The sequence below is a fragment of the Lissotriton helveticus genome, chromosome 6, assembly GCF_964261635.1.
Source record: "Lissotriton helveticus chromosome 6, aLisHel1.1, whole genome shotgun sequence".
NCBI lineage: Eukaryota > Metazoa > Chordata > Amphibia > Caudata > Salamandridae > Lissotriton > Lissotriton helveticus.
Window position 1 is genome coordinate 939160453 of NC_136067.1, and position 24181 is coordinate 939184633.

General features: G+C 47.6%; 1 protein-coding gene across 1 annotated transcript in view; it reads right to left on the reverse strand.

Moving 5' to 3' along the window:
• The window catches only part of SDCCAG8 (SHH signaling and ciliogenesis regulator SDCCAG8), a 1463224-nt gene that overhangs the window by 1275740 nt on the left and 163303 nt on the right, over positions 1 to 24181 (reverse strand). Inside the window, exon 4 of the mRNA XM_078648583.1 lies at positions 459 to 575. Within this exon, the coding sequence (XP_078504709.1) occupies positions 459 to 575 (117 nt within the window). The remainder of the gene's footprint in view (positions 1 to 458; positions 576 to 24181) is intronic.

Sequence of the window (24181 nt, forward strand, 5' to 3'; positions counted from 1 at the left end):
TTCTTTATTGTCCCGGACTTCCCTTCCTCTGCTCTTGCAAAACTGAAAAGAACATGACTTGCAATGCACGCAGTAAACAATCCGAAGCCCTAAAGGATAAGGCAGCAATTGAACGACTCGATGACATCACGATCCTCGAGACCAAAGGTCTCCCAGTTACCGAATATCCCCTGGGGAAACACTTGCACTTACAGGCCTAATCAGCTACCCATGGGAATAGCATTAACGGCTCAAATATTAGAGCGCCATCTGCGCGCAAACGTCCACAGATGAGAGAGGAGAATGCTGGAATAAAAAAACATACCCACAACTACCAGCTGAGTGTGTTATGCGGTCGGCCATTTTCTGTGTCTGACATTTTCGGGTGCAACTATAATACACAATTTACGATGAGGTGGAACTCCTAGGCGAGAATGTAGCAATATACATTTCGATTTCGAATTTTTAAAAGAACATACCTTGCAAAATTTGACCTCTGCCTCGAGGCGCTGAATATATTGAGACTGGTCATGAACGATAGGAACAATATTATTAAACGTCAGGATTGTGTTTTCTTCTGCAGCCGTTCGCATTCCCTGCATGAAAAAGAGAAAATTAGTTGGGTAGAATGCAGGGCTTGAATGTTAATGTTATTTAACGCGGCTTTTCCTCTTTCGCAATTTATATTTACATTCAATACTTGTGGGGCAGAACTTTCAGATGGAGAACAAAGTCATGCACTGATTGAGTTTTTATCGTAACAACAAGAATACACGTGAAAATATGCCCCTCACTTCCTGGCAAAACCAGAGATAGCTCTATAAATGCACCCATGGATACCTCCCCTGCAACTGGAAAATCCATTCCGTGAAAGCCACATTAGAAACCAGATATTTCCTCTCAGGAGTGTTTAATTTGGCCTGTGCTGTTTTCTAAGCCCATATCGAGTTTTAGCCACTAGAAAATCAATAAAGGGTGCAGGCTTGCAGCAATAAGCGAACAAAGCGTTTTCTAAAGGAAGACAGAACAGTGAACAATGCAGATCTTGCCCGTTCCCCCCCCGCATCGAGGGGCCGACTGGATGGCGCAGCTTAAAAAGTGACATCACTTTAAATTTACAGGAAAGTTAATACAATATAGTAAGCATAGCTGCCAAGGTTTCAGATTGCTATGTGTGACATTTTCATAATGTCAGTGTAATTATGAGTGACATTTCAACGACTATGAGTGACACCTTCTTGCGAGCAAAATCAAGCAGTAAATACTAGGGAAACGTATCAATATCAGAAAATACACCCATTTGAGCAACGAGATACTCTTAAGAAGTCAGTGAACTAAAGCGTGCAAAAGAACTAAATATTTCCTGACTAGGTAAAGCACTTGGTACATGTTTCACTGAGAATTAGATTTGGTCCCAAAATCTTACTATATAAACAATAAAAACACTTCACATTTTTGTTTGATTTTTTTAACAGCCTGCACTTAATGAGTTACAGATATGTATGCCTTCCCACCATATCTTTTTACACACCCTTTTGTGAAGCATATGTTGCAAAAAGAGCTTCATTTTTCCCAAAGACCCATTTGGGTGCCTGGCCTGATAAAGAACCAAAATCTTGAACAATCAGGGTGAAATCCACAGCACTGATCTTAGTCAAGGACAACAACTTTTTCTTTTGAGTCTGGGCGAGGCAGAGAACTGCGACCATACTCCTAATAAAACTGCACATGCTGCCCACTGTGTGGAATCGGATCCTGAAGCCCAGTCTGCTCTAATTTTTCTTTAGAATTATTACTTTCATCCTATGCTAAATATAATATTATGGCTGTATCGGTAAAAAGAGCCAAACCAACCGTTTCTGCCTGGAAATAATCTTCTGCACTGCATAGTAGTGACGTGACAGGGGGTGCCTTGCTAGCATTTAAAACAGAAGACAAGGCCTGGGGGCCGCCGCCAGTGCCCCGTTCAGATTACGATCCGGATGCTGTTCTTTATGTACACTGAAGAGCACGTGATTCATGAGGAAAGTGTGCGAGGCGGCCCCGTTTGGGGCTTGATTGATTCAAAGTTTTTTTCCTGTGCTACTTTAGAGACATTTCTTAATGTTGTCCTTACAGTTTTAAAACAGAAGTAAAACACCCAGAGTGAATTGCTGTCTGATGTGGGCTGTCTTAGGGCTTTTCCCTATGAAAATAAACGCAAAACAAAGTATGCCAGCACTCACCTCTCCGAGCCAGGCCCGGCTGAAATCTAGATGAGCAATGATTTCATGCCAGCGCGCAAAACTCCTCCAATAATTCCCGCTTTCTGAATCCGGACGGACCTCACTTCTAGGACCAGTCGGGAGGTGAGGTCACATGACATTCCCCCCGCAGCGCCACAGCCACTAGTAGAATGTCGCAACGCGACCGTTGCTGAGGGCAGCAGGCCCCGCCCTGGTGTATCGATTTTGTGCGCACACAGAATTAGTGCGGGGGGGGGTGACATCATCGGGTGGGAATTTCATGCAGCCAGAGTTAAGATAGCTTGTTCGGCGAGCGCCCGGGCCGGCAAAAAGGCAAGAAGTCTGCGGGGAGCACTGGCAGAGCAGGCGCAAGTGTCACAGGTGCGCCGGGCGCGCTGCCAGCCATTTCAGCGCTGGAACCTGCAGCAGCAGAGTGGTATTAAAATGCGTGACAATGCATTTCAGTGCGGTGATGCGGAACACCGCACTGAAATGCGATAGTGTCACGCCTGATGCGTGACACTTGACAGGCCTGAGTAAGATGATGCTCTCACTAAATAAACAAGTATTGCCAAAGCTGCTTAGAAACAAAATTCGTTTTATATATTTGAGTGGTGCAATACTTAGATGAAGGGCAGTAAAGCTTTGTAAAGAAGGATTTATTTGTGGTGTCAAGGTATTTTGCACTGGGCAGTGTCAGCTCTCTTTAATCTATCCTCTAATCAAGGGAAATTTGCATTGGTTTGTGCTGCAAAGACTTTGCAGATTTTTGAGCCTTCTACCATCAAGATTTGTATCTTCGGCTGATCACTTTAGCTTTAGAGCATCATTTAAGATTATTTATTTTTCCCCTTTAGACTCTCGTCTCCACAGGATGGCAACTGCTGCTTGAGGGTAGTTACCCGATGGTAATCTTTATTGCTTAATTAATTAAAATTTTAGCAATCTGTACAAAAACAAATATTTAGAACAAATTCATATCTCATTTAAAACTAAAACTCTAAATTCTTAGTCTTGGTATTTCCTGTTTAAAATACATACACAATGCAAACAACAAAAAAATGAAAGTAAGTTGAAAATAAAAGGGTTGTGGGGTAACGGGTACTACTTGGCCGAGTCCACCCGTTAAAAGACAGTTACAGGCTTATTTAATTTGGCCATTAAAGCTGATCGAGCATGATAGATGAATTTTGCGAAGTTGGCCATATGCTTCACTGTGTCCAGCAGGTATAGTTGGGAAACAGCCTCTTCTGCCGTCCGTACTCCTATTTGGAGGAGGATAGGTCTTAGATAGATTCTTCGAACTGTCAGGAGGGCAGGGCAGCATAATAAAATATGTGATAAATATTCCCGCTTATATTGACATAGTCGACATTCCTTGATCTCTGATGCAGCTTTAACAGATGGATATAGCTGTTTTAAGGGGAGCACATGCAGTCTTGCAGCCAGGATCCTTTGAAGGGCTTGCCGGCCCACCGACTGTACCAAGTGTGGTTTTAGACCATTTAAAATATGCGGGGAACTTTGAGTATCGTGGAAGCCTCTGACTGTCAAGGCTTCGATGTCCAGGTTTCGTGAACGAGTTCTTACTTGTTTTCTCATGACTGTTTTTAGGTTTGTGTATTTTATTATGTTCGGATCCCAGTTTTCTATTGCTAGTTCCAGATGTTCTTTAGCTAAAGTCAGGCAGTCTGACCAGGGGTTACCAGTGTTTGTGAATATTTTATTTGTTACTTGCTTCATCAAATTCTCTGGAGTTGCTGTCGTTAAATAAAAATATTTTGCCATGCCTGCCAGTTCTTCCAAGAATTGTCGGGTAAGGTTAAATTCAAGGCGAATTAGGGTATTTCTTGTACATGCTGGTAGACAGAATAGCTTTTTATATGCTGTGCAATTAAGCTTTTCAAGGTCTTGCGACAGTTTTCCTGGAAACGCCTGTATACCGTAATTGACTGAAGGTAGCAGCTTTGCTTTCAAGACCCGTTGGATTGCCACGGTGGTCGGGCTTTCCAAGGTTGCGTTTAATTTGCAAATTGCATAGGTTACCATTTTGGCTTTCTGCATAAGCTTGAGTCGATGAACGTGAGGCCTACCGGTTTCACTAAGCCATACTCCAAGGTAATTATATGCTTGAGTCGTAGATAACGTGAGCAATCCCAGTCTCCATTTTGTTAATTTCTTATTTGGGTATCTGCCAAAAATCAGTATTTTGGATTTTGATTGGTTTGCCACCAGTTTATTTTTGGCATTGTAGTTTGCTAGGGCAGTTAGCCCTTTTTGAAGGCAGACTTTTGTATGATCCAATATGACCAGATCATCGGCATACTGCATCAATTGAAGTCTGGTTTCCCCGATCTTCGGAGTCACCAGGTTTGCTCCCTTAAGTGCTTTACCCAAGTCAGCTGTATATAAATTAAAAAGGAGCGGGGCAAGGACACACCCCTGTTTTAGGCCTTGGTCTGTGCCAATTTTTTCCGTGGCTGTTTGGCTCGAAAGTTTGACTCTTACCCACGTCTGGGTGTACAGGGATCTGATGGCTTGTAAAAGTTTCGGACAGATATTCCAACCTGCCAGTTTGCTCCATAGGATGTTCCGGTCGACACCGTCGAATGCTGCTGTGTAATCAATAAAGCAGGCAAAGAGAGGTTGGGCACCCTGGGCCGTTGATTGTTGAGCAAGGTATGAGAGCACTATGATGTTATCTATAGTTGACCCTCCCGGGCGGAAACCCGTTTGGTGGAAGGGGAGCAGATTTTCCTTGGTTGCCCAATTTGTTAGCTCTAAGGAGAGAGCTTGCATATGCTTTACCTTCCACATCCAGTAGGGCGATCATTCGATAGTTCTTTGGGTCGTCGCATACCCCTTTTTTGTGGATTGGGTGTAACAGGGATCCCCTCCAGGAGTCCGGGACGTCCATCATGAGTCTGCACTCCGCATAAAGCAGACTCAGGCTCTCGGTCCAAAAGTTGATGTCCTCTCTGAAGAGAGAGCCAGGCAGGCCGTTTGGTCCAGGTGTCCCGTTGGGCCGTATTTTTTTCAAAATTGCTCTCAGAGCCTTGTTTCCAGCTGGTGTTGCATTGGCGTTGAAGGGCGTTGGTTCTGTTAAATTGTCAATTAGCAGGTCATCAAGAGAGGATTTTTTACTTGGGTTTAATCCCCAATCGTTAGTATATAGGGATTTTACGTGTGCTACCCACGTGCTCGCATCAATCGAATTCTCTCTGTGGCAAGACCCCTGGCTGAGTTTATTTATATACTGCCAAAATTCTGGTGTCTTAGAAGGAGCGAGCAGTTTGAAGATTGTCAGCCATTTTTGCTCAGTTGCCTCACGTTTCGCTTGCCAGACAATTTTTTTATGAGCCATGGCCGCCTCCTGTAAAACATTTTTGTCGGTTATTGTTCCAGTTGCCTTGTAAGCCCTGCGTTTGGAATTGAGCGCTTTTTTGGAGCCCTTTATTGCAGGATGGAATCCCAGTTTGTATACGGTGTTGTCACGAGCTCTTTGATTAGTGTTCCCTCGAAGCTGTTGGGCAAGATCGTATGCCAGGGCACCCCACTCTCCAATTCTTCCCTGGTCCTTATGGTCAGTCTGCCACCCTTTCCAAGATGATTTCCATTCGGCAAATTTATGGATCGGGAGCAGTCCCCATTTGATTCTTTTGGGCAGATTGTATAGTTCATCTCCATTTGAGGATCCTATGTGTTGAATAGGCTGTCTAAAGTTTGCGCTCATGGACAGCTCTACCAAGAGTGCAGCGTGATCACTGTCAGTCCGAGGTTGAACGGTGTAGCGTATCATGTGCTTTTGTAAGTATTCGCTTAATAAGATGTAGTCTATTGTTGTGTGATTGTTAAAGGTCGGGGGTATCAATACTGTTGGTTTATACTTCATGGAAATTTGATGTGTTGTTCCCAATTTATAGGCTCGCATTAGGGCATTGAGTTTTCTTGTGTTTCCGCTATGGTGTTTTTCATCAGTAGGGTGCCCTATGTCATGCAAGTTAAAGTCGCCCAAAATAATTGGATCCATGGCCGCGTAACGTATCAATAGGTTTTCGATCTGTTGTAGCAGGTCGGAGAAATTATCGTTTGAATTTGTCCCGTGGTAGTTGTAATAAATATTTATAAGAAGAATTGAAGTCTGACCCTTGGGCGTTGTTAAGCCTTCCAAGATCCCTGCCAGAAACATGTCTGAGTCATGCTGTATTACTTCAAAGTTCACCTGTAATGCATGTCTGATGTAAGTTGAAATACCCCCTGATGGTCTCCCAAAGATATTGATCTTTTTTGCGGGTTTAAAATATTCAGCGTAGTTACGTAATGGTGTTGCTGTGATGGCCCATGTTTTCTGAACACAGACTATGTCTGCTCCGACCATAAGAGCTATAGCGTCGGAGCTTTGCAGGGCTTTGTGTAACCCATTCACGTTCCAGGACATTATATTGATGATTGGATTGTTTGTTGAACTGATTTTCAAGTTTCCACCTGTTTTGGAATTTGGTTGAACTGTATGATGTCTGGTCTCTTGGTCGGAGCTGGTGGTATACGAAGCAGGTACGGTGCGCCAGCTAGTGTCCTGCGTGTTCATTGTTGTGGGCAGAGGGTTATTTAACGGGGGCCCTCTAATGCTATTAGGAAGTGGAGTTTAAAGCCTGGGCCAGCCAAGCCCAGTCTTTAGGGCCCTGCCCCAATATTGAGCAGGATCGGTGGCCACCTGCTGTGTGTTAAAAAATTTGTATTGAATTACTGACCAACTCAGTTGCTTGTGTGCCTCCTAGTGAACCATGTAAGATAGATCCGCAGGCGGATGGAGTTAAACGAATGGTGTCCGTGGTTTTCCTCTCCTTATCTTCGTCTCCCTGTTGTCTTGTTTTTCCTTTCAGGATTTCCGGATATTTCATCGATGGTGGGGTTTTGATTTTTATTCCCCAGTTGTCCAGCAGTATTTTGTGTCCCTTCAGGGCCTTCGCCATGTTGGAATTGGCGAAGGTTATCTCGGTAGTTTCGTTTTGTTCGCTAGGCCCTGGGCCAACGAATGTCACCCTCTCAATGTCCGTTGATTTTATGCTCTCCAAACCTGAAATATTTTTGCAGAGTTTCAAGAGATTCCCTCTGTTGAGGATGTCCCAGCTCCCTTGTGAGTTATATTCTGGGTATAACCATACTTTTTGATTTTCTGACTCAGAGACTAGTGATCGGGGGGATTGATTGTATTTAATGGCGCCGTGGAGGTTACAAGGGGTTCTCTTGGGTTATGACTGTAATTGGCCCCTGGAACCCTTTCCTCATCAAGCCCTTTTGTTCTTGTGGCATAATTATACTGGATGGACCCAGAGGCGATCGTGTGTTCTCCCTGAAATCGATCGCCTTTATTACTGGCTTGGGTGGTGATTTGTTCACCTTGAGCTTTGGATGTTAATTCCTGCTGGCTGCCATTATCGGCGTCAATCTGGACTTTTTTTAGACTGTTATAGTCCTCAGCGTAGTGAGCCGGCATGGTTGGTACTTGGTTCAGTTGCCTGCGTGGCACGGGAGCTCTGTCGATTAGAGTTTCGGGCACGTTTTCCATGGGTGCGTCTGTTAAGCTTCTGTTAGGTCTTCCTATGGTAGATGTTTGATTTGTCAGTTTTTGGATGTCTTTATTTTGGTCTATCGGGCTTAAGCCCCGGCCCTTCTCCTCCCCCATGGTCGGTGCTTTGTGAACCTTAGTTGCAGGTGTGAACCAGTAATCAATTTTCTCTTTTGCATAACTTTTATCTTTTTTTGCTTTGTTGAGTTTTTTCAATTTTTTCTTGTTTTTCCTTGATAAAGGTTGTTGAGCTGGAAGTGGTGGAGTTAAATCGTCCAAGGTGCTGGAGCTGGTGTTAGTTGTTTGATTGGATTGAGGGTGTAAGTTTGAGTTCAAAAGGTGGGGGCTCTGTTGGCTGTTTGTTTCATATTTGGTATTGTTGGGAGTTACTTTGGGTCTCTCTGGGCTATTCCAGGCAGTCTTTGAGCATTGGTTTGGAGGCAAGTTATTCTGTGAGTGTGATTTTTTCGTCCTATTCACCTCTTGCTTAAGATCCATGACTAGAGTGTTCATTATTTCCGGGAGTTTTTCCAGGGATTGCAGTATCGGGGAGCATCCGCAGTCCATATTTGTCATCGTTATTTCTGTGTCCGCCTGCGCTCTGCGTATTAAGGAATTTAGGTGTTCCAATTTTAAGTCCACTGCAGAGATCGAGCTTGCTATTGTCTGCAAGATATTTATTTGGATGTCTAATTTGTCTGCATGCATTAGTGCCGCATTTCCCATTGATATCAAGGCCTCGTTAGTTACCGCGAGGTAGTTTTCTATCCTTTGTGAGGCCAGAGTGGGTTCCCAGCCTGGCAAGTGGGCATTCGAGATTGTTATGCTTTCCTCCGACCCAGGAGCCGAGTATTTGTTTCCTTGGGGTCTCGCCTCTGCGTTTTCTACCCCCAGGTTGATGGGCGTCTGCGGGGTTGTTGGGGTTATCGGATTACCCGGGGGAGCCCCAGTAGTTTTGGAGTGAGCAGGGGTTTCTATTTTAGTGTTGAGTTGTTTATTTAGTTCTCTTCCCCCAGGGGGATTAGTGTTTAATTGTTTTTCTGGTGGTACGTCAGGTGAGCTTTCAAGAACCAAAGTGTGAGCTCCTATATCATTAGCTCCAATTAGGTTGTAATCTTTTGCGGATTCTTCAATTTGTTTCATTTTGCCTTTAATAATCAAGATATTTGGGGAAAGAGGGACTGCTGGTGCAGAGTTGGGGTTAGGTGAGGTCTTTTCGGCACTGTCTGCAATTTTAGAACAGTGAATGGCCGGCTTGGGGACTGCAGGGGATGTGTAGATTAATTCTCCATGGGCTGGAAAGTTGTTTTGGTTCGGTTGTTGTTGCAAGTATTTCCTAATATCATTGTCTCCATTGGTGCTTTTACTATTGCAAGAGAAGAGGCTGTCATCGTTGGCATTTGGCTTTTTCTTGTTGCCAGCTCTGGTGACCGTATCGTCGTAGTATCGTGGTGTTCCTGAAGTACCAGTGACCCCATTTATACTTGTGTGACCAGTAGCTATTGGGGAGTTAGCTCTTTCTACTGTGGACCTGTCATGTGGAGTCGGGTCGTGTCTTATGCTGTCTACGGGGTACAACATCTTGGCCTTTTGACGTCTCGCTGCTTTGTGGGGACGGTAGTTAGAGAGGGGTTGTGTCAGACCGGCGTTCCATGTCCGCATAATGGGTCTACGCCAGTTGGTCCTTGGGTGCCGCCTTAGCTCGATTACGCCGTCTGATGTTTGGTGCTGTGGCAGTGATGGACGCCGCTCTTGTTCCTGCGCTGCACTGCTCAAACCAAAGCTATATGGGTCGCTGGGTGGGATGTAGATGTGGATACGGGTGAGGCTGTAAGGCTGTGGGGCTGTGAGCGGAGCACACAGGGGAAGCCTGCCGGCGGAGGTGGACCTAGTCACGTCTGCCCAGGTCTTGCCCCCCGGCTCTTACTTAGCGACCGCCTCTATCGGCAGTCGCGCTCATGTCCGTCGTTGCCGCCTGCCCTCACCTTCTTGCTGTTGCTATTGCTGAAGTTAGTGGAAAGAGAGGAGGTATGGGCCTTCTATCGTGTGTCAATATGTCGAAATTGTAGCTCTGTGTTCTGAGCTTCTAGTTGCTAGTAGTTGGTTCTGGTTGCTTCTGGTTGCTTCTGATTGCCCACTGTGACCCCTATGGCCCCTGAACCCACTGAAACCCCCCCTGAATAACTAGGAAGAGTCCGGTCAGCTGTGGCTGCACTTATGCGGACTTGTGCAGACTTGTGCAGGCTTGTTGGTTTTCATAGATTTTCAGTTGCTTATTGAGCGTTACAGTGGGATGGGGTGGGGTATCAGTGGGGATTTCTTCAAGGGGCCAGTGAGCCCAGTGGGGGTGTAGCTATGGTCAGAGGCGGTGGCGGTGGGGCAAAGCGGCTGGGGCAGGGGGAGATCAGGAGCAGAGGGTTTTCAGTCTTACAATTTGCAGCAGCACTGTTCTGCCGCCTTCTGCCTTCTGTCTGAGCTCACCTGTCGCCTGTCGCCTGTTGTCGTGGTGTGCTTTCCACCTGCCACCTTCCGCTCAGGCCTTCTGCCCGGTCTCGGCCCGATCTCGGCCCGCATCCGTTTGCGCCATCTGGGGCCACCGGAATCCCTAGTGAAATTTCGCGGCCGTTATTTAGCTGGTTTAGGTGGTTTCGGCGGCTCTCGGCGGCTCTCGGAGGTCCGGCGGCACAGTCTGGGGGCCCGGATTTTCTCCTCTGCTGGCACACTGACCGTGACTGAGCAGATCTAATGCAACTCCGTTGCACCCCCCTTGACCGAGCACCTCTAATGCGGCTCTAATGCGGCTCTGTGACTCCGACTGCCGCTGCCTCCTGCCGCTGCCTCCTGCTGCTTCCTGCTCGCTGCAAGCCGCACTCCGCTCGCTCGCCTCCTCGCTCGCCTCCTCGCTCCTCCTCCTCGCTCCTGCAGCTCGTTCTCTCACGGCTCACAAATGCGTTACCCGAAGGGTAGACTTTTTGTGGTAGTTGGTCCACCTTGCTAGAGCGGTACGCTGGAACTGCTGTTACAAATGTAGATCCATGAAAAGAAACCATAAAGTGGGGGCTTACTTGTGAGGATGCAAACACAAGGAGAAGATGGACGGAGCGCTGGAACTTTTCAGACACGCCCCCCAGTCACAGATCTGGGTTGAATCCATCATCTTTAACTCACTTTGCCACCCCAGTTCAGACACAGCTATATGCAAATCAGTCTTGGCCCTGTGCCTCATGGGAACAGTCCCGCCCTAACTGCCAAGCCATGTCTTCCCTGGACCAGAAACAAGCATCCTAGAACTAGTTTCTGGCTAACAGCCGTCATCAGCCAGGCTAGCTTGAATCCAGTGGCAAAGTGAGCAAGGGACCCACGTCTGGGCATACCCTGCCAACTCATGGCGAACAAAGCAAACACAAGGAGAGGATGGACAGAGCGCTGAAACTTTTCAGACACTCACCCCCAGTCACTGGGGTGGCAGAGTGAGCTAAAGAAGGATGATGGATTAAACCCAGATCAGTTGACTGGGGGTGAGTGCTTGCAATGTTCAACACTCCGTCCATCATCCCCTTTGGTTTTGCTTTGTTCGTCCTAAGTTGGCAGGGTATGCCCAGAAGTGGGTCCCTTGCTCACTTTGCCACTGCATTCAAGATAGCCTGGCTGATGAGGGCTGTGAACCCGAAATCGGTCCCAGGATGTTTGTTTCCGGTCCAGGGAAGACATGGCTTGGCAGTTCGGGCTGGGTTGTTCCCATGAGGCACAGGGTCAGACTGATTTGCATATAGCCATGTCTGAACTAGGGAGGCGGAGTGAGCTAACGAATGATGATGGATTAAACTCAGATCAGTTGACTGGGGGTGAGTGCTTGCAATGTTCAACACTCTGTCCATCATCCCCTTTGGTTTTACTTGAGAGGATGGCATGATTTCGATGGTAGTTCCACACACAATTACCATTAATGGAGACGGTGTTTGATGCCATACTAAAGTGGGTGCTTTCACCAAAGAAAAGGCTTTGCTGTCTCCCTTAATTATAGGTATATACATACGTAATGTGAATCGTCCCCACAGGTAACAGTTTGTGAGTGTTTATTTTCAGTAAGGATATGTACAGAGGGCAAAAAGGTATAGTCCGAAAGCATGACTTAATTCACACGTACCATAAGATTTTTGTAGAAGAGCTTCCACAAAAATATATACCAAGAGTCAAAATGTGCAGAATAATTCACAAAAAGTTTATAGTTTGATTTTCAAGAACATCATGGATTTCAAAAAGGCTTTATGAAATAAAAATGACAAAAAGAATCAGAAAACCAAAGCAGACATTGATATTAAATTAATGAAATTCCACTACTGTGGTGTAGTACAAATACAAATATGATTGGTATAATTAACAATAAAATGTGAATGCTTCGGTTCACTAAGTCCGTCTAGTCACATGACTGTTATCAGCACAAACCCTTACAAATTTAGGTACAAGTTTAAGCATGCTCAGGCCATGCCATGGATGCTGCAAATCAGCTTCTGGGGGTCAAAAAGAAAGGACATGAACGGCAGGGCCGAGTAAGTCGCACACCAGCGACGCTCCGGCGAGCCAACTTGATCCGACGTAGTTATAGACATCCAGAGGTACCCTAAATGCACCCACGAGTGATCGGAAGGTCCCGCAGAGCTGTGGGTGACGACAGGGCCGCTGCGGAGGGTCCGCAGGGCTCCGGGATCCGGCGGCGCACTGTGGCTCCCTGAAGACGGGCGGAGGCGGCCTCAAGATGGCGGCTCCCTAGGGACCCAAGTCGGAGCCACGGGGAACATACCCTGAATCCGGACCCAGGACGCCAGAGAGTCTCACCAGGGAGGCGGGATATCGCTGAGCCCCCGGAGTAGGAGAGGCGTGAGGCTCGGGACAGGTGGGACTCGCGACACGGGCCTCGCCCTCGAAGGCGGTCCCGGCTGACGAAGGGTGCAGGCACAGCACAACGGGGCGGCCGCTGGGGCGGAGCGGGCCGCGGAACACCGGAGACCTCGGACTGCGCCCTGAGGAGAGAAGGGCGCGCCGCGAAGGGCGCGGACTGTTGGCCTGACACTGCTTGGCTCCGGAACAGACACTTAGGCCGGGCGGCCCGGTTCCCACATCGGGAGAGGCCTCCGCGGCCACAACGCCACTGGAACGAGGACCGGGAGCTGACCAGGGGCAACTACAGGCACTGAGAAGTGGAGCCCGGCCGGTGAGCAGGGTGAGGGCGGCGTTACTTCCAACAAATCCTTCCTCTGGCGTACCTCTGCCTGGCCCCCCCTTCTCCTAGCCCCTCCCCCCCCCCCAACCGGCCTGGACAGAGGCCGGTTGGGCTGCCGGACGATCGACGGCACAGACCCTGTGAGAGGGGGCGCCTGAGACCACGCAGCGCTGGGGGCTGCCTGCACTTGGACAGTTGGAGATCAGTTGGGCCGCCAGCGGGGAGGGATGTATGAGGGGAAGCACCTGGACCACAAACTAAGGGGGTGAGAAATACCCTATACGGCCATCACCGATCCTGTAGACACCTTGGCCGGACACGATGGGTAAGAAGGACGTGGCCCCCAGGACCCCACGCCAGGGCACACTAGATCGCTATGCGTCGGCCCCAACTGCAACAGCAGTAGGCGCAGAGGCCGTGAGTACACGCTCGGACACGGCCCTTCTGATGGGGGCTATCCAGGCATCTAGAGAGGACATTCAGGCGTCGTGGGCGGCACTGGAGGTCAAGATTGGGGAAGTGGGCTCGGAGGTCACGCTATTGAGACAGGACTTTCGCAATCTCACGGAGAGGGTGACCACGGCTGAAACGCGACTGGGAGAGGTGGAAGACATCATCCACTCCTTGCAGAAGGACGTGAAGGACCTCCAGGCCTCGCATAAACAACTACAATGGAAGGTGGACGATGCGGAAAATAGGGCCCGATGCAACAACCTCCGCTTTGTTGGCTTTAGGGAGGGAATTGAAGGGTCCAATATGGTGGAGTTCTTACGCACATGGCTGCTGCAGACCATGCCTAAGGCGACATTCTCCAACTGCTTCATCATTGAGAGGGCACATCGAGCGCTTCTGGCGAAGCCCCTGGTGGGAAAGAGACCGCGCCCGATCATCGCGCGATTCTTGAACTTTGCAGACCGGGCCGAGATACTACGAGAAGCTAGGAAACTCGGTGCGATCCGTATAGAGAATGCACAGATCATGATCTTCCCCGACTACAGCCAGGAGGTGCAGAAACAGAGACGCTCCTTTGATGCCGTCAAGGCTAAGCTAAGAGACCTTCGGATCCAATATATGCTGCTCTTCCCGGCCAAACTCAAAGTCATCTTTGAGGACAAGACGTACTTTTTCACCCACCCTGAAGATGCGTGGCAGTGGTTGGAGGAAGGTCCGCCATTGCGGAGGCGAGAGTGTGAGGTGAAAAGGACAGCGGGGAAGGAATCCACAGCCAAAACGCAGTGGGAGACACCGAAGACACAGCGGCAGAGGAGACCACGGAGTTCTAGGAGAGTGGCGGCAACGCCATACCCCGCACTAAATCAGACAAGCACACGAATGCAAGGTTCCAATACTCTCAGCCTCGATGGCCTGGCGGGTTCCAGGTTTCGCTGCCTGGCTGGGAATGCCAGATCGGAGGGGGAGGATGACACCCGGGGGGCCACCTCCGGAGGTGAGGACCTGGAAGACCAGTCACTGCACCCACTAGTGGCGGCAATCAATGAACTGGAGCAAGAAGCGACTGAGAAGGTGCCGACCTCGCAAGGGGACATTCAAGACTCTAACGCCTGAATCATGCGAGACCATGGATGGACACAATGCTGACTCAGCTCGGAAGCACGCAAGTTGTTTCACACCCTATAACCGCTGCGTTCACAGGTTTTTTTTTGGACTCCAATGTTTCTGAAAGTGGGTTCTGTGGGAGAAGTTGTTGTCTTACATGTTCGCTAGATAAACTGTTTGACGTGGGTTTGTAGGGGGTGTAATTGGGGAGGGCGATAGACCTTCTCCGCCTGACAGTCCACTATCCCATCTCTGACGAGGATGGGACTGATGGGGGAGGGAGGTAGGGTGTGGGGGGATGGACACGAGTTCTGTGGTTTCTAAAGTTGGGAATAGTTGGGGATGGAGAGAGACAGGGTGGGGTAGGGAGTTGGGAAAGGGGGGAGGGAGCGGGGCATGTCAGAAAGGTCACACACACACCGGCATCCAGGACGCTCCATTACCACTGAGTTTGAGCGCCACATACCAGGATTTAAGACAGGTTGTCGGTTAAACATATAGAGACACTGCAAGATCTGGACGGGCTCATGATACTAACATGGAACGTGAACGGTCTAGGAAGTAAGATTAAACAAGGCCTAGTGAATGCATATGTAAAAAGGGCGGGCCCAGACATAATCCTGTTACAAGAAACACATCTCCAGGGCACCAACTGCGGCTTTCTGGCTGGAGGGCAGTACAAAGTTCTCGCACATGCGGGCTTTACAAAAGGCTCGAGGGGGGTGGCCATACTGATCAGGAGGACCCACCCATTCCGGGTAGTGCAGATGTGGACAGACCCCCAGGGGACATATGTAGGAGTGAGGGGCACCTGGAGATGGCAGGAGTATACGATAGTCTCGGCCTATGCCCCTCCTAAATTACAGGCAGCCACACTGAAAGGGTTCACAGATATCCTCCTTAGCACGTCCGATACCCTACAGGTGCTGGGGGGGGGATTTCAATGACTTGCTGATCCCGACGCAAGACAGAACAGGAGACAGGCCCAGAGACCAGATCCAGACTCTCCTCTCTAGGATGATAAATACCCTGGGACTAACGGATGTGTGGAGATGGTTACACCCAGATGACTGGGCCTATTCCTTTTTTTCGAGCGCCCACAGGGTCTACTCTAGACTAGATTATATTTTCCTTGCCCGACATGTCCTAACGAGAGACGACTCGGCTGAGTAGAAGGCTAGGGGGATCTCAGATCACTCCCCGCTCCTGGTGAAGGTGGGGAGGAGGAGGGAAAGGAGAGGTGGGTCCTGGAGACTGTCTGCCTGGGACCTGCAGAACCCGGCCATATTAAAGGGCCTCAGAGCCGATGTAAAAGTCTACGTAGCCGAAAATGAGGGTTCGGTCTCGTCCAAAGTGGTCTTCTGGGAGGCCTTCAAGACAGTCATGAGGGACAGGGCACAGAATAGGTTAGCGGAGGAGACAATGAAGGTACAGAGAGAAATCGAAACACTAGAAACCCAAATACTGGAGCTGGAAAGGAAACATCAGGTTAGTAGAGCCACGGGGACCCTTCGTAAACTGACAGATACTCAATATCAATATAGGGACCAGGTAGCGGGAGAGGCCAAAACGCAGGTGCTGGTGACGCTACATTGTCTGTACGATGTGGGGGACAAATCAGGAAAGCTGCTTGCATGGCTGAGGAGGAAGGAAAGAGACGCCAGGTGGGTGGAACAGGTTCGAGACATCCATGGGAACCTGGCGAGGTCAGATGTTCAGATTGCTGAGGCTTTTGCGACGCACTATCAATTATTCTATGACACACAAGACGTAGGGACACAAGAGGATGCCCTGCAATACATGGCGCACTTAGATCTCCCAGTGCTGAGAGATGCCAGGTGGGTGGAACAGGTTCGAGACATCCATGGGAGCCTGGCGAGGTCAGATGTTCAGATTGCTGAGGCTTTTGCGACGCACTATCAATTATTCTATGACGCACAAGACTTAGGGACACAAGAGGATGCCCTGCAATACATGGCGCACTTAGATCTCCCAGTGCTGACTGCCGAAGACCTCGGCGACTTGGAGGCAGACATCACGCTGGACAAAGATAAGAAGGCCCTAGCTAAACTACGAGCGGGGATATCCCCTGGCCCAAATGGGTTCCCGGCAGAGTTTTTTAAGCGAACAGCTGACCTACTGGCCCGTCATCTACTGGGACTCTTTGAAGGGGCGATACAGGAGGGGGAACTCCCTCCAGACCTTCGTATGGCCACGATAGTCCCGATCTATAAGGAAGGTAAACCGCCAGATGAATGCTCGTCCTATCGCCCTATCTCCCTCTTGAATATTGAAGTGAAGCTATTGGTGACTGTTTTAGCTCTCAGACTGAGGAGGGTGATACCAGAACTAGTCCATCTGGATCAAACTGGGTTCCTTCCGGGTAGGGCCACTAGATTTAACCTCCGACGAACCCACAACTGGTTACAGGAGGTAGGCAAAAGACGGGACCCCCATTGGTTTCTGTCTTTCGCCGCCAAAAAGGCGTTCAATGCTGTCCACTGGCCTTTTTTGGAGGGAATCCTGGTGCGGCTCGGTTGTGGTCCAAATTCCGGGAGTGGGTCCAATTGCTATACACGGACCCTAGAGCCAAGGTTAAGGTAAATGGGATTTTATCCTGGGACTTCCCAGTGAAGAGGGGGACCAGACAGGGATGCCCCCTGTCCCTCCTGCTTTTCACGCTGACGATTGAGGTGCTCGCGGCAGCAATTCGGCAAAACACGGACCTTAGAGGTTTTCAGCTAGGGTCGATAGATACCACGGAGGAAAAAATATCCCTCTACGCGGATGATGTCCTCCTATACATAGCGCACCCAGAAACGACGATACCGGCGCTGTTTTCAGAGCTGTAACGCTATGGAGCACACGCAGGATATAGGATAAACTGGCAAAAGTCAGTTCTATATGATCCTCGGGGACAGGAGCAATGGACGAACCTACCGAGAGAGGCTACAGGCGACTAGTGAGGGCTTTACCTATCTTGGGGTGTTTGTGACGCTTGATAGCGCCCACTCATACAACAAGAATATCAGACGGATAGTACATAATTTTATAGAGGATGCGATGCGCCTACCCCTTACAATCCTAGGCCGTGCGGCCATGTTTAAAATTATGACACTGCCCAAGCTTCTATATGCTTTTCAAAACGAGTACTACCCCCTCCCCCGTGGAGTGTTCGCAGAAATGAACGTGGAATTGCGCCCCTTCCTCTGGTTGGGTAAGCAACCGCGGGTGGCACTGACGACCCTGCAAAGACACCAATACAGTGGAGGGATCTCACTCCCCAACATCGAGGCCTATTATTGGGCAGAACACCTGGTGCCCATCAACAATTGGTTCCACGCACCGGCTCTACACCCTACATATGCACTCAAGAGGCACACGATGGGCACATGTCCAATGACCTGGGCACCCTTAGAAGCAAATGGGAAGGAGATGTGGGAGAAATGAACACGGTAGACTGGGATACAGTTCTCATGCATCCAAGAGAGGTAGCTATTAAATCCCGGCTGAGACTCATTCAATTTAACGTCCTCCATAGGACTTATTTCGACAGGGTACGCTTACACAAAATGGGAAGAGCTGGAGATGCGAACTGCCTAAGATGTGGTCGAGAGGAGGGGAATTTTTACCACATAATCTGGTCCTGTCTAATGATTCAGGTCTATTGGGCGGAGGTCCTGAGAGAACTTGGGGAGGTGCTGGAGACTTCCCTGCCACTAGACCCTAAACTGGTCCTGTTGGGTATGACCAACGATGTGGATCTCGCACGCCAGTTATTGATCTTCCTGGTCCTGGCTTTGGTGGTAGCCAAGAGGGATGTGGCAAAGAAATGGGGGGTAGCCACGACGCCGCAGCTGGAGGAGTGGCGGAGAGGTCTAGATCTATATATGGCAGCTGAAAGGGTCACGTATAAGGCACGGGGTTGTCCTAAGAAATTTGGTAGAGTCTGGAGCAAATGGCGGAAATATCATGGACTCGATGGGGGGCTATGAAAGAGGACAATGGGTAAAGGTGCGTTTATGGACATAGGTACACCGGAAGGCAATCTGCCAAAACCTTACAGACTTGGGCCAGAGAAAGCTCTGGCGAAGTTGTTTGCTCTGAATAACAATATAATGATCTTAATGGTGAAGCTCTTTGGTTGGGGGACGGGGTGTGCTGACCAATGATGAGATGATTGTATTGTTGTTACATAATAAAACGCAAATAAAAATATTTAAAAAATAATTTTAAAAAAGAAAGGACATGAGAGTATACGCCACACCACGCTCAAAACAGTGTTAGGGGTTAAAGGGACAAGGAGAAAACAAGAAAATTAAGATGACTCGAAAAAATATTCACTGGATGCTTATTTCCAGTCCAGGGAGGACCTGGCTTGGCAATTTGTGCTGGACTGTTCACATGAGGACCAGGGTCAAGACTGATTTGCATATGGCTGGGTCCAAATTAGAGTGGAGTGGTGAACTAACGATTGATTAAGCCAGGTCTTTGTGATTGGGGGTGAAAGTTTGCATAGTTTAGAATTCCGTCCATCATTTGTTTCTTTTGTGAGAAAAGATTCTTGCCAGGGTGAGTCACCAAAGCCACAGACATTTAATGAAATATGGTCAGCATGGCATCAGTTGTGTTGCAAAAGCCAAGTGGCCATTCTCACAACAGCCCAATTGGTGCAGAGAGCCTAAAAACCAGAATGGCATGCAGCACACTCACCACCAAAGCCACTGGTGGCTATGCCATTGGGAACAGAGTCTTCTGCTGGCGTCTAACTGTGCAGTGGAACGCTGTCAGATGGATGTCCTTTATCACTCATCTAAGTCAGCTACTTAGATTTTTCAAATCTGTGACTCCACTGTTAAATGTCTCAAACAGCCCAGAGCTTTGGGATGGGAGGGTAAACTGACGATGGCCACCCCCCTGTTTAGTTCGGAGAGGCTCAGAGCTTGTGGAAGTCTAAGGGATTTCGATAGGTGGGACCTTATCAGAATTAGTCAGATTAAAGATGTATGGGGGAAGGGCTGTGTACAGACTTTCGAATCTCTCCCAAAACACTACAGCCTACATGAAAATGAACACTTTCGGTATCGGCAGATTAGGCACGCCCTTCTCGCCCGCATACCTAGTGGCACGGAGCTACCAGAGGCTTTCCCCCTTGAGGACCGAGTGTTTGACGGTCACCTCCCAAAAAAAACTATTTCCCTAATCTATAGGAAGCTTGTAAACAATATGGAGGACCCACTTGGGAGCATTAGAACAGCGTGGGGAGCGGACAGATTGGAGTTGGAGGATGAAGATTGGGTGGAGGCTGTCTCCTCCCCCAAAGTGGTTGCGGTTCAGATGAGGCTTAGGTTGGTACAACTTAAGATCCTACATAGATCATATATCACAGGGCCTAGACTGATGCACATGGGGAGAGCGACGAGTGGAGACTGTGGGAGAGCGACGAGCGGAGACTGTAGGAGAGGTTGTGGAGAACTGGGCACTTTCATGCATATCCTATGGCACTGTGATGAGATACAAAATTATTGGATGAAAATGTGATTACAGAAGTGTTGGGGGCGGAGATATGACCGGAAGCCCAGAGATGTATATTGAATGTATGGGAACCCACGGATTTGAATGGATATCAGAAACAGTGGGTGACGTTGGCGTGTATGGTGGCAAAGCATAATATTGCTCAATTGTGGGGAGCCAGCCAGTCACCCCAGCCCACCAAGTGGGCCCAGGATCTAGACTGGTGTATGTTTAGGGAGAGGGCTGTGTATGTGACTAGGGGGTTTCCGAAGAAGTGGGGGAAGATCTGGGAGGCCTGGAATAGTCACCGTGGCGATTTGTGTACACCCTTGACGAGACAAATAGAAATTGAAGCACAGGAATCCCAGTGATCCCCCCCAAAAATTTGCATATTGTAATTTATGATTCTGTACGAATGACAATTCAAACCTTGCAATGATGTTATATGTTGCTCACCTGATGCTATTGTTTTGTTTGTTCCTTTTACTTAATAAAAAGAATACAAAATAAAAAATGCCTCAAACAGCTACGCCTTGTTTAAAACAGAAGAGTAGAAAGTGAGTTTCATTTTCTAGAAGACGAATATTGCATTGCTTACAGCATCTATCATCATGCGGTTTCAAGGTCTGCCTGTGTCTGGTTTCTAGGTCTGCCTCTAGCCCATGTTCTCTCAGGAGAACAATTTATTTTGTGTTTCCCAGTAGTTATGTAGACTAGTTCATTTTCTTTCTGATGTTTTGCACTTCTAGGGTGTTTTTTTGTTGCTTGCAAGGGATAGGTCTTACTGGCACTCTCACTGCGATGGGCCTAATCAATATTGAGACATTTTTAGGACTGGAGGAAGAAAACTTTTCATCCTACTAAAATTCTATTGCAGTGTGTCATCTTTGAGACAAAAATATATTTTTGCTTTTATGCATTTTATTTTATTGGCAAGGGACCGGCAGCTCCCCAAGGAAAAAGCTTTACTATTGCAAAGATGAAAGAAAACAAGCACTAGCAAAGCCAAAAGGCTGGCAACTAATGCCAAACCTATTGGCTTTGCCAATGCTTATGTCTGGCTTTAATCAGATGCCAAAGTCCTTGGAAATGTAATAAAAGTAAGTGACTGGTATTCAAGGCTTTGCGATTGGCTGAACAAGAGAGAAATGCAAGCATCATGCTTCACTATGGAGTTTAGCCTGTGTAATGCTTTAAATAATGGGAGAGTAGCTGTGCAGTGCTCTCCCATCAGCTCTAAGACACTGCCCATTATAAATCTGCAACTAAAAAACATCGATACAAGATGTAACAAAACCCATGTGCATCTGATTTTCAGAATTCGTGCGATGACTGAACTAGGAATGAATCCCTCGAAAAGTTCAGCTGTCGTTAATTGGGCATTAGTAAGATTTGTTTCAAGAAACCTTCGAGTCTTCGATGAAATGTAGACAAACAGTTTCACACCACACATGTCAGACCTATACTAGACACTTCTTCAAGCGCGAAAGAGTTAAAATCACAAATAATAAATCGTTTATTTAGTGTAAAAAAGGATGGCCAGATGTACGACCATTCCAAATTGCGACTCGCAATTTGCGCTCAATTGCGATTTGCAAATTGCAAGTCGCAATTTGGAATGTACAACAGTGTCAGAGACACTGATTGCGAATCCCAATGGGGTCGCAAAATGCAAGCCTCATGAATATTAATGAGCCACTCGCAATTTGCGACCCCATTGGGAATGGCTGGCCCTCCCAGGGATGGTGGCCTGCTGGGCTCAGCAGACCTCCATGTCTGGGACTGCTTATCAATAAAAAAAATGTTTTTAAATGCAGTCCGTTTTTCTTAAAGGTAAACAAGATGCATTTATAAAAAATAAAAAAATAAACTATTTTTTTCATTTTTTAAGGGCAGGTAGTGGTCCCTGGGACCACTGCCTGACCTTAAAAAATATTTTTAGAGCCAGTCACAAAGGGGAAGGGGTCTCCTGGAGACCCCTTCCAATTTGCGACTCATTACTACCCTCTTGAAGAGGGCGGTAAATTGCGAGTGCTTTGCGACTGCAATTGCAGTTGCAAAACATTCATATGTGGCTAGAGAGTCGCTATTTGGGAGGGAACGCCCCTTCCTAATAGCGAGTCGCAAAACACTTTTGTGAGTCGCAATTTTTTACGAGTCACAAAATATTATTTGTACATGGCAATGTACGTTTTTTGAGTGCGCAAACGGGTCGCAAACCCGTTTGCGCACACAAGAACTGGTCGTACATCTCCTATGTTTGGTAGGTGCACATGTATGCAGATTGCAGGGTGCAACTAGGGCTGCCAGATCTCTGCATGTATGGCAAATCTTTCAAGTACTGTTGTTTTATTTTTAACAAATCAGAGCATTAGTGCATTGCTGTTTCTTTTGACCTAACTGGACTAACAAACCTGGTCACAATGATTTACAAAAAGAAAGTCCGGGGCTGGATACATGTGCAGTCTACAAGATGGGATCTGCCAAGCCTAAATGTGACATACGTTAGTCCTTAAGAGAAGTTAGTCAGTGGTAGTTCTCTATGTGTATAATCCAATGGTGGGAAGGCAATGCACTGAGATCACTTCCTGGAAGGCAAGCATTGTATCAGGAGGAAAATTAAATATTTTATTACAGGTCCCGAGGCTCAAATTATCCTGTACGTTCTTACTTTAATCTCAGTAGCAGCCACAGAAAAGAGAAAACGTTAGAACGTAATCAAAATTACATTTCCCCAAGAGACAGAGGCCAGAACAACTAGCGAAGGTATAATACAGGTTACAGTGAGGCAAGTTACAGCGAGGCAAGACATATTGGGTCTCATGTACGACCGTTTATAACGGTCACAAATAGAAAATCGGGCAGTTTGCGACCGCTAAAAGGGGTTGTAGCACGTACAAACCATATTTAGCGAGTTGGTAACATATTGCCGACTAGCAAAATAGGGTCTGCGAGTCGCATAACAATCACTTAAGTGTCGCAAAACAATTGCAGTTACCACCAATTTCAAATTGGTGGTAAGCCAGTCGCAAATGAGAAGAGGACCCCTTCCCCTTTGTGTTTGGCAGTGAAAATATTTTTTAAGAGCAGACCGCCAATGCCTGCCCTTAAAAAATGAGAAGAAAACTTTTCATGTTTTTCTTTTAAACGCAGCCCGCTTTCCTTCAAGGAAAACAGACTGCATTTGAAAAAAAAAGTTGCAAAATTTAAAAAACAAACACAGACATGGTGGTCTGCTCTGCTGTCCCCAGCAGGCCACCATCCCTATGATCGTAGCCCAATCCCAATGGGTCGCAAGTTGGGACCTGCCCCCATCAGTATTGATGAGGCAGGTCATTTACATCCCATTGGGAATCGCTAAATGTGTCTGAGAGGCATTAGTACATTCCGTTTTGCGATCTGCAAAACAGAATGGTCGTACATCTGGCCAATTGTCCCAATTATTACCTCATTAGTCTTCTTTCTTGTTGCTGAATGACAGCCAGATAAGTATGCTTCCTTTCTCTAAGTCACACATTTTTTGGTAATAATTAACATTTTGATTTATTTTGAAACAACAATACACATGACCGACGCACAATAATGGAATACATCAAGGGGCATGGCGTACATTTCCAAGTTTCTAAGTCACACTTTTGATGACTTTTATAAGACTGCATATTGCCCGTTCATTCAGACTAGCTTAATGTAGTTTATTGACGCCATGCTGGGCTTTTAACCCAGCTTGTTTAAGCTGTCCTCGGACCCACTTTTAGCCACTGGGGGCTCCGTCGCTGTTCAGCCTCATCCACTCAGCGCGCGCAATCTCCTAACACCGTGCACGCGCACTCTCTCTCCTCCTCGTGCTTGTCGGAGCCTGAGATAAATAAGCGCATCTGACATAGACAGCGGAACCTGAGGCAGTGTTTCCGCTTCGTCCATGCCTGTTTTACTCAGGAAATTTCTGGTTTGCTCTGTTTTGACCCATCTTCGTTTTTTTTTCTCTACATAATGCTTTTTGAAGGATTTTTGTCAGTTCAGCATATATTTAATTTCTGAGGAGGAGCTCATAATATATCAGAAAATAATATAAGTTGAATAGTAGCAATGTCAGGAGATTTTCAAGGCAAAACTGCC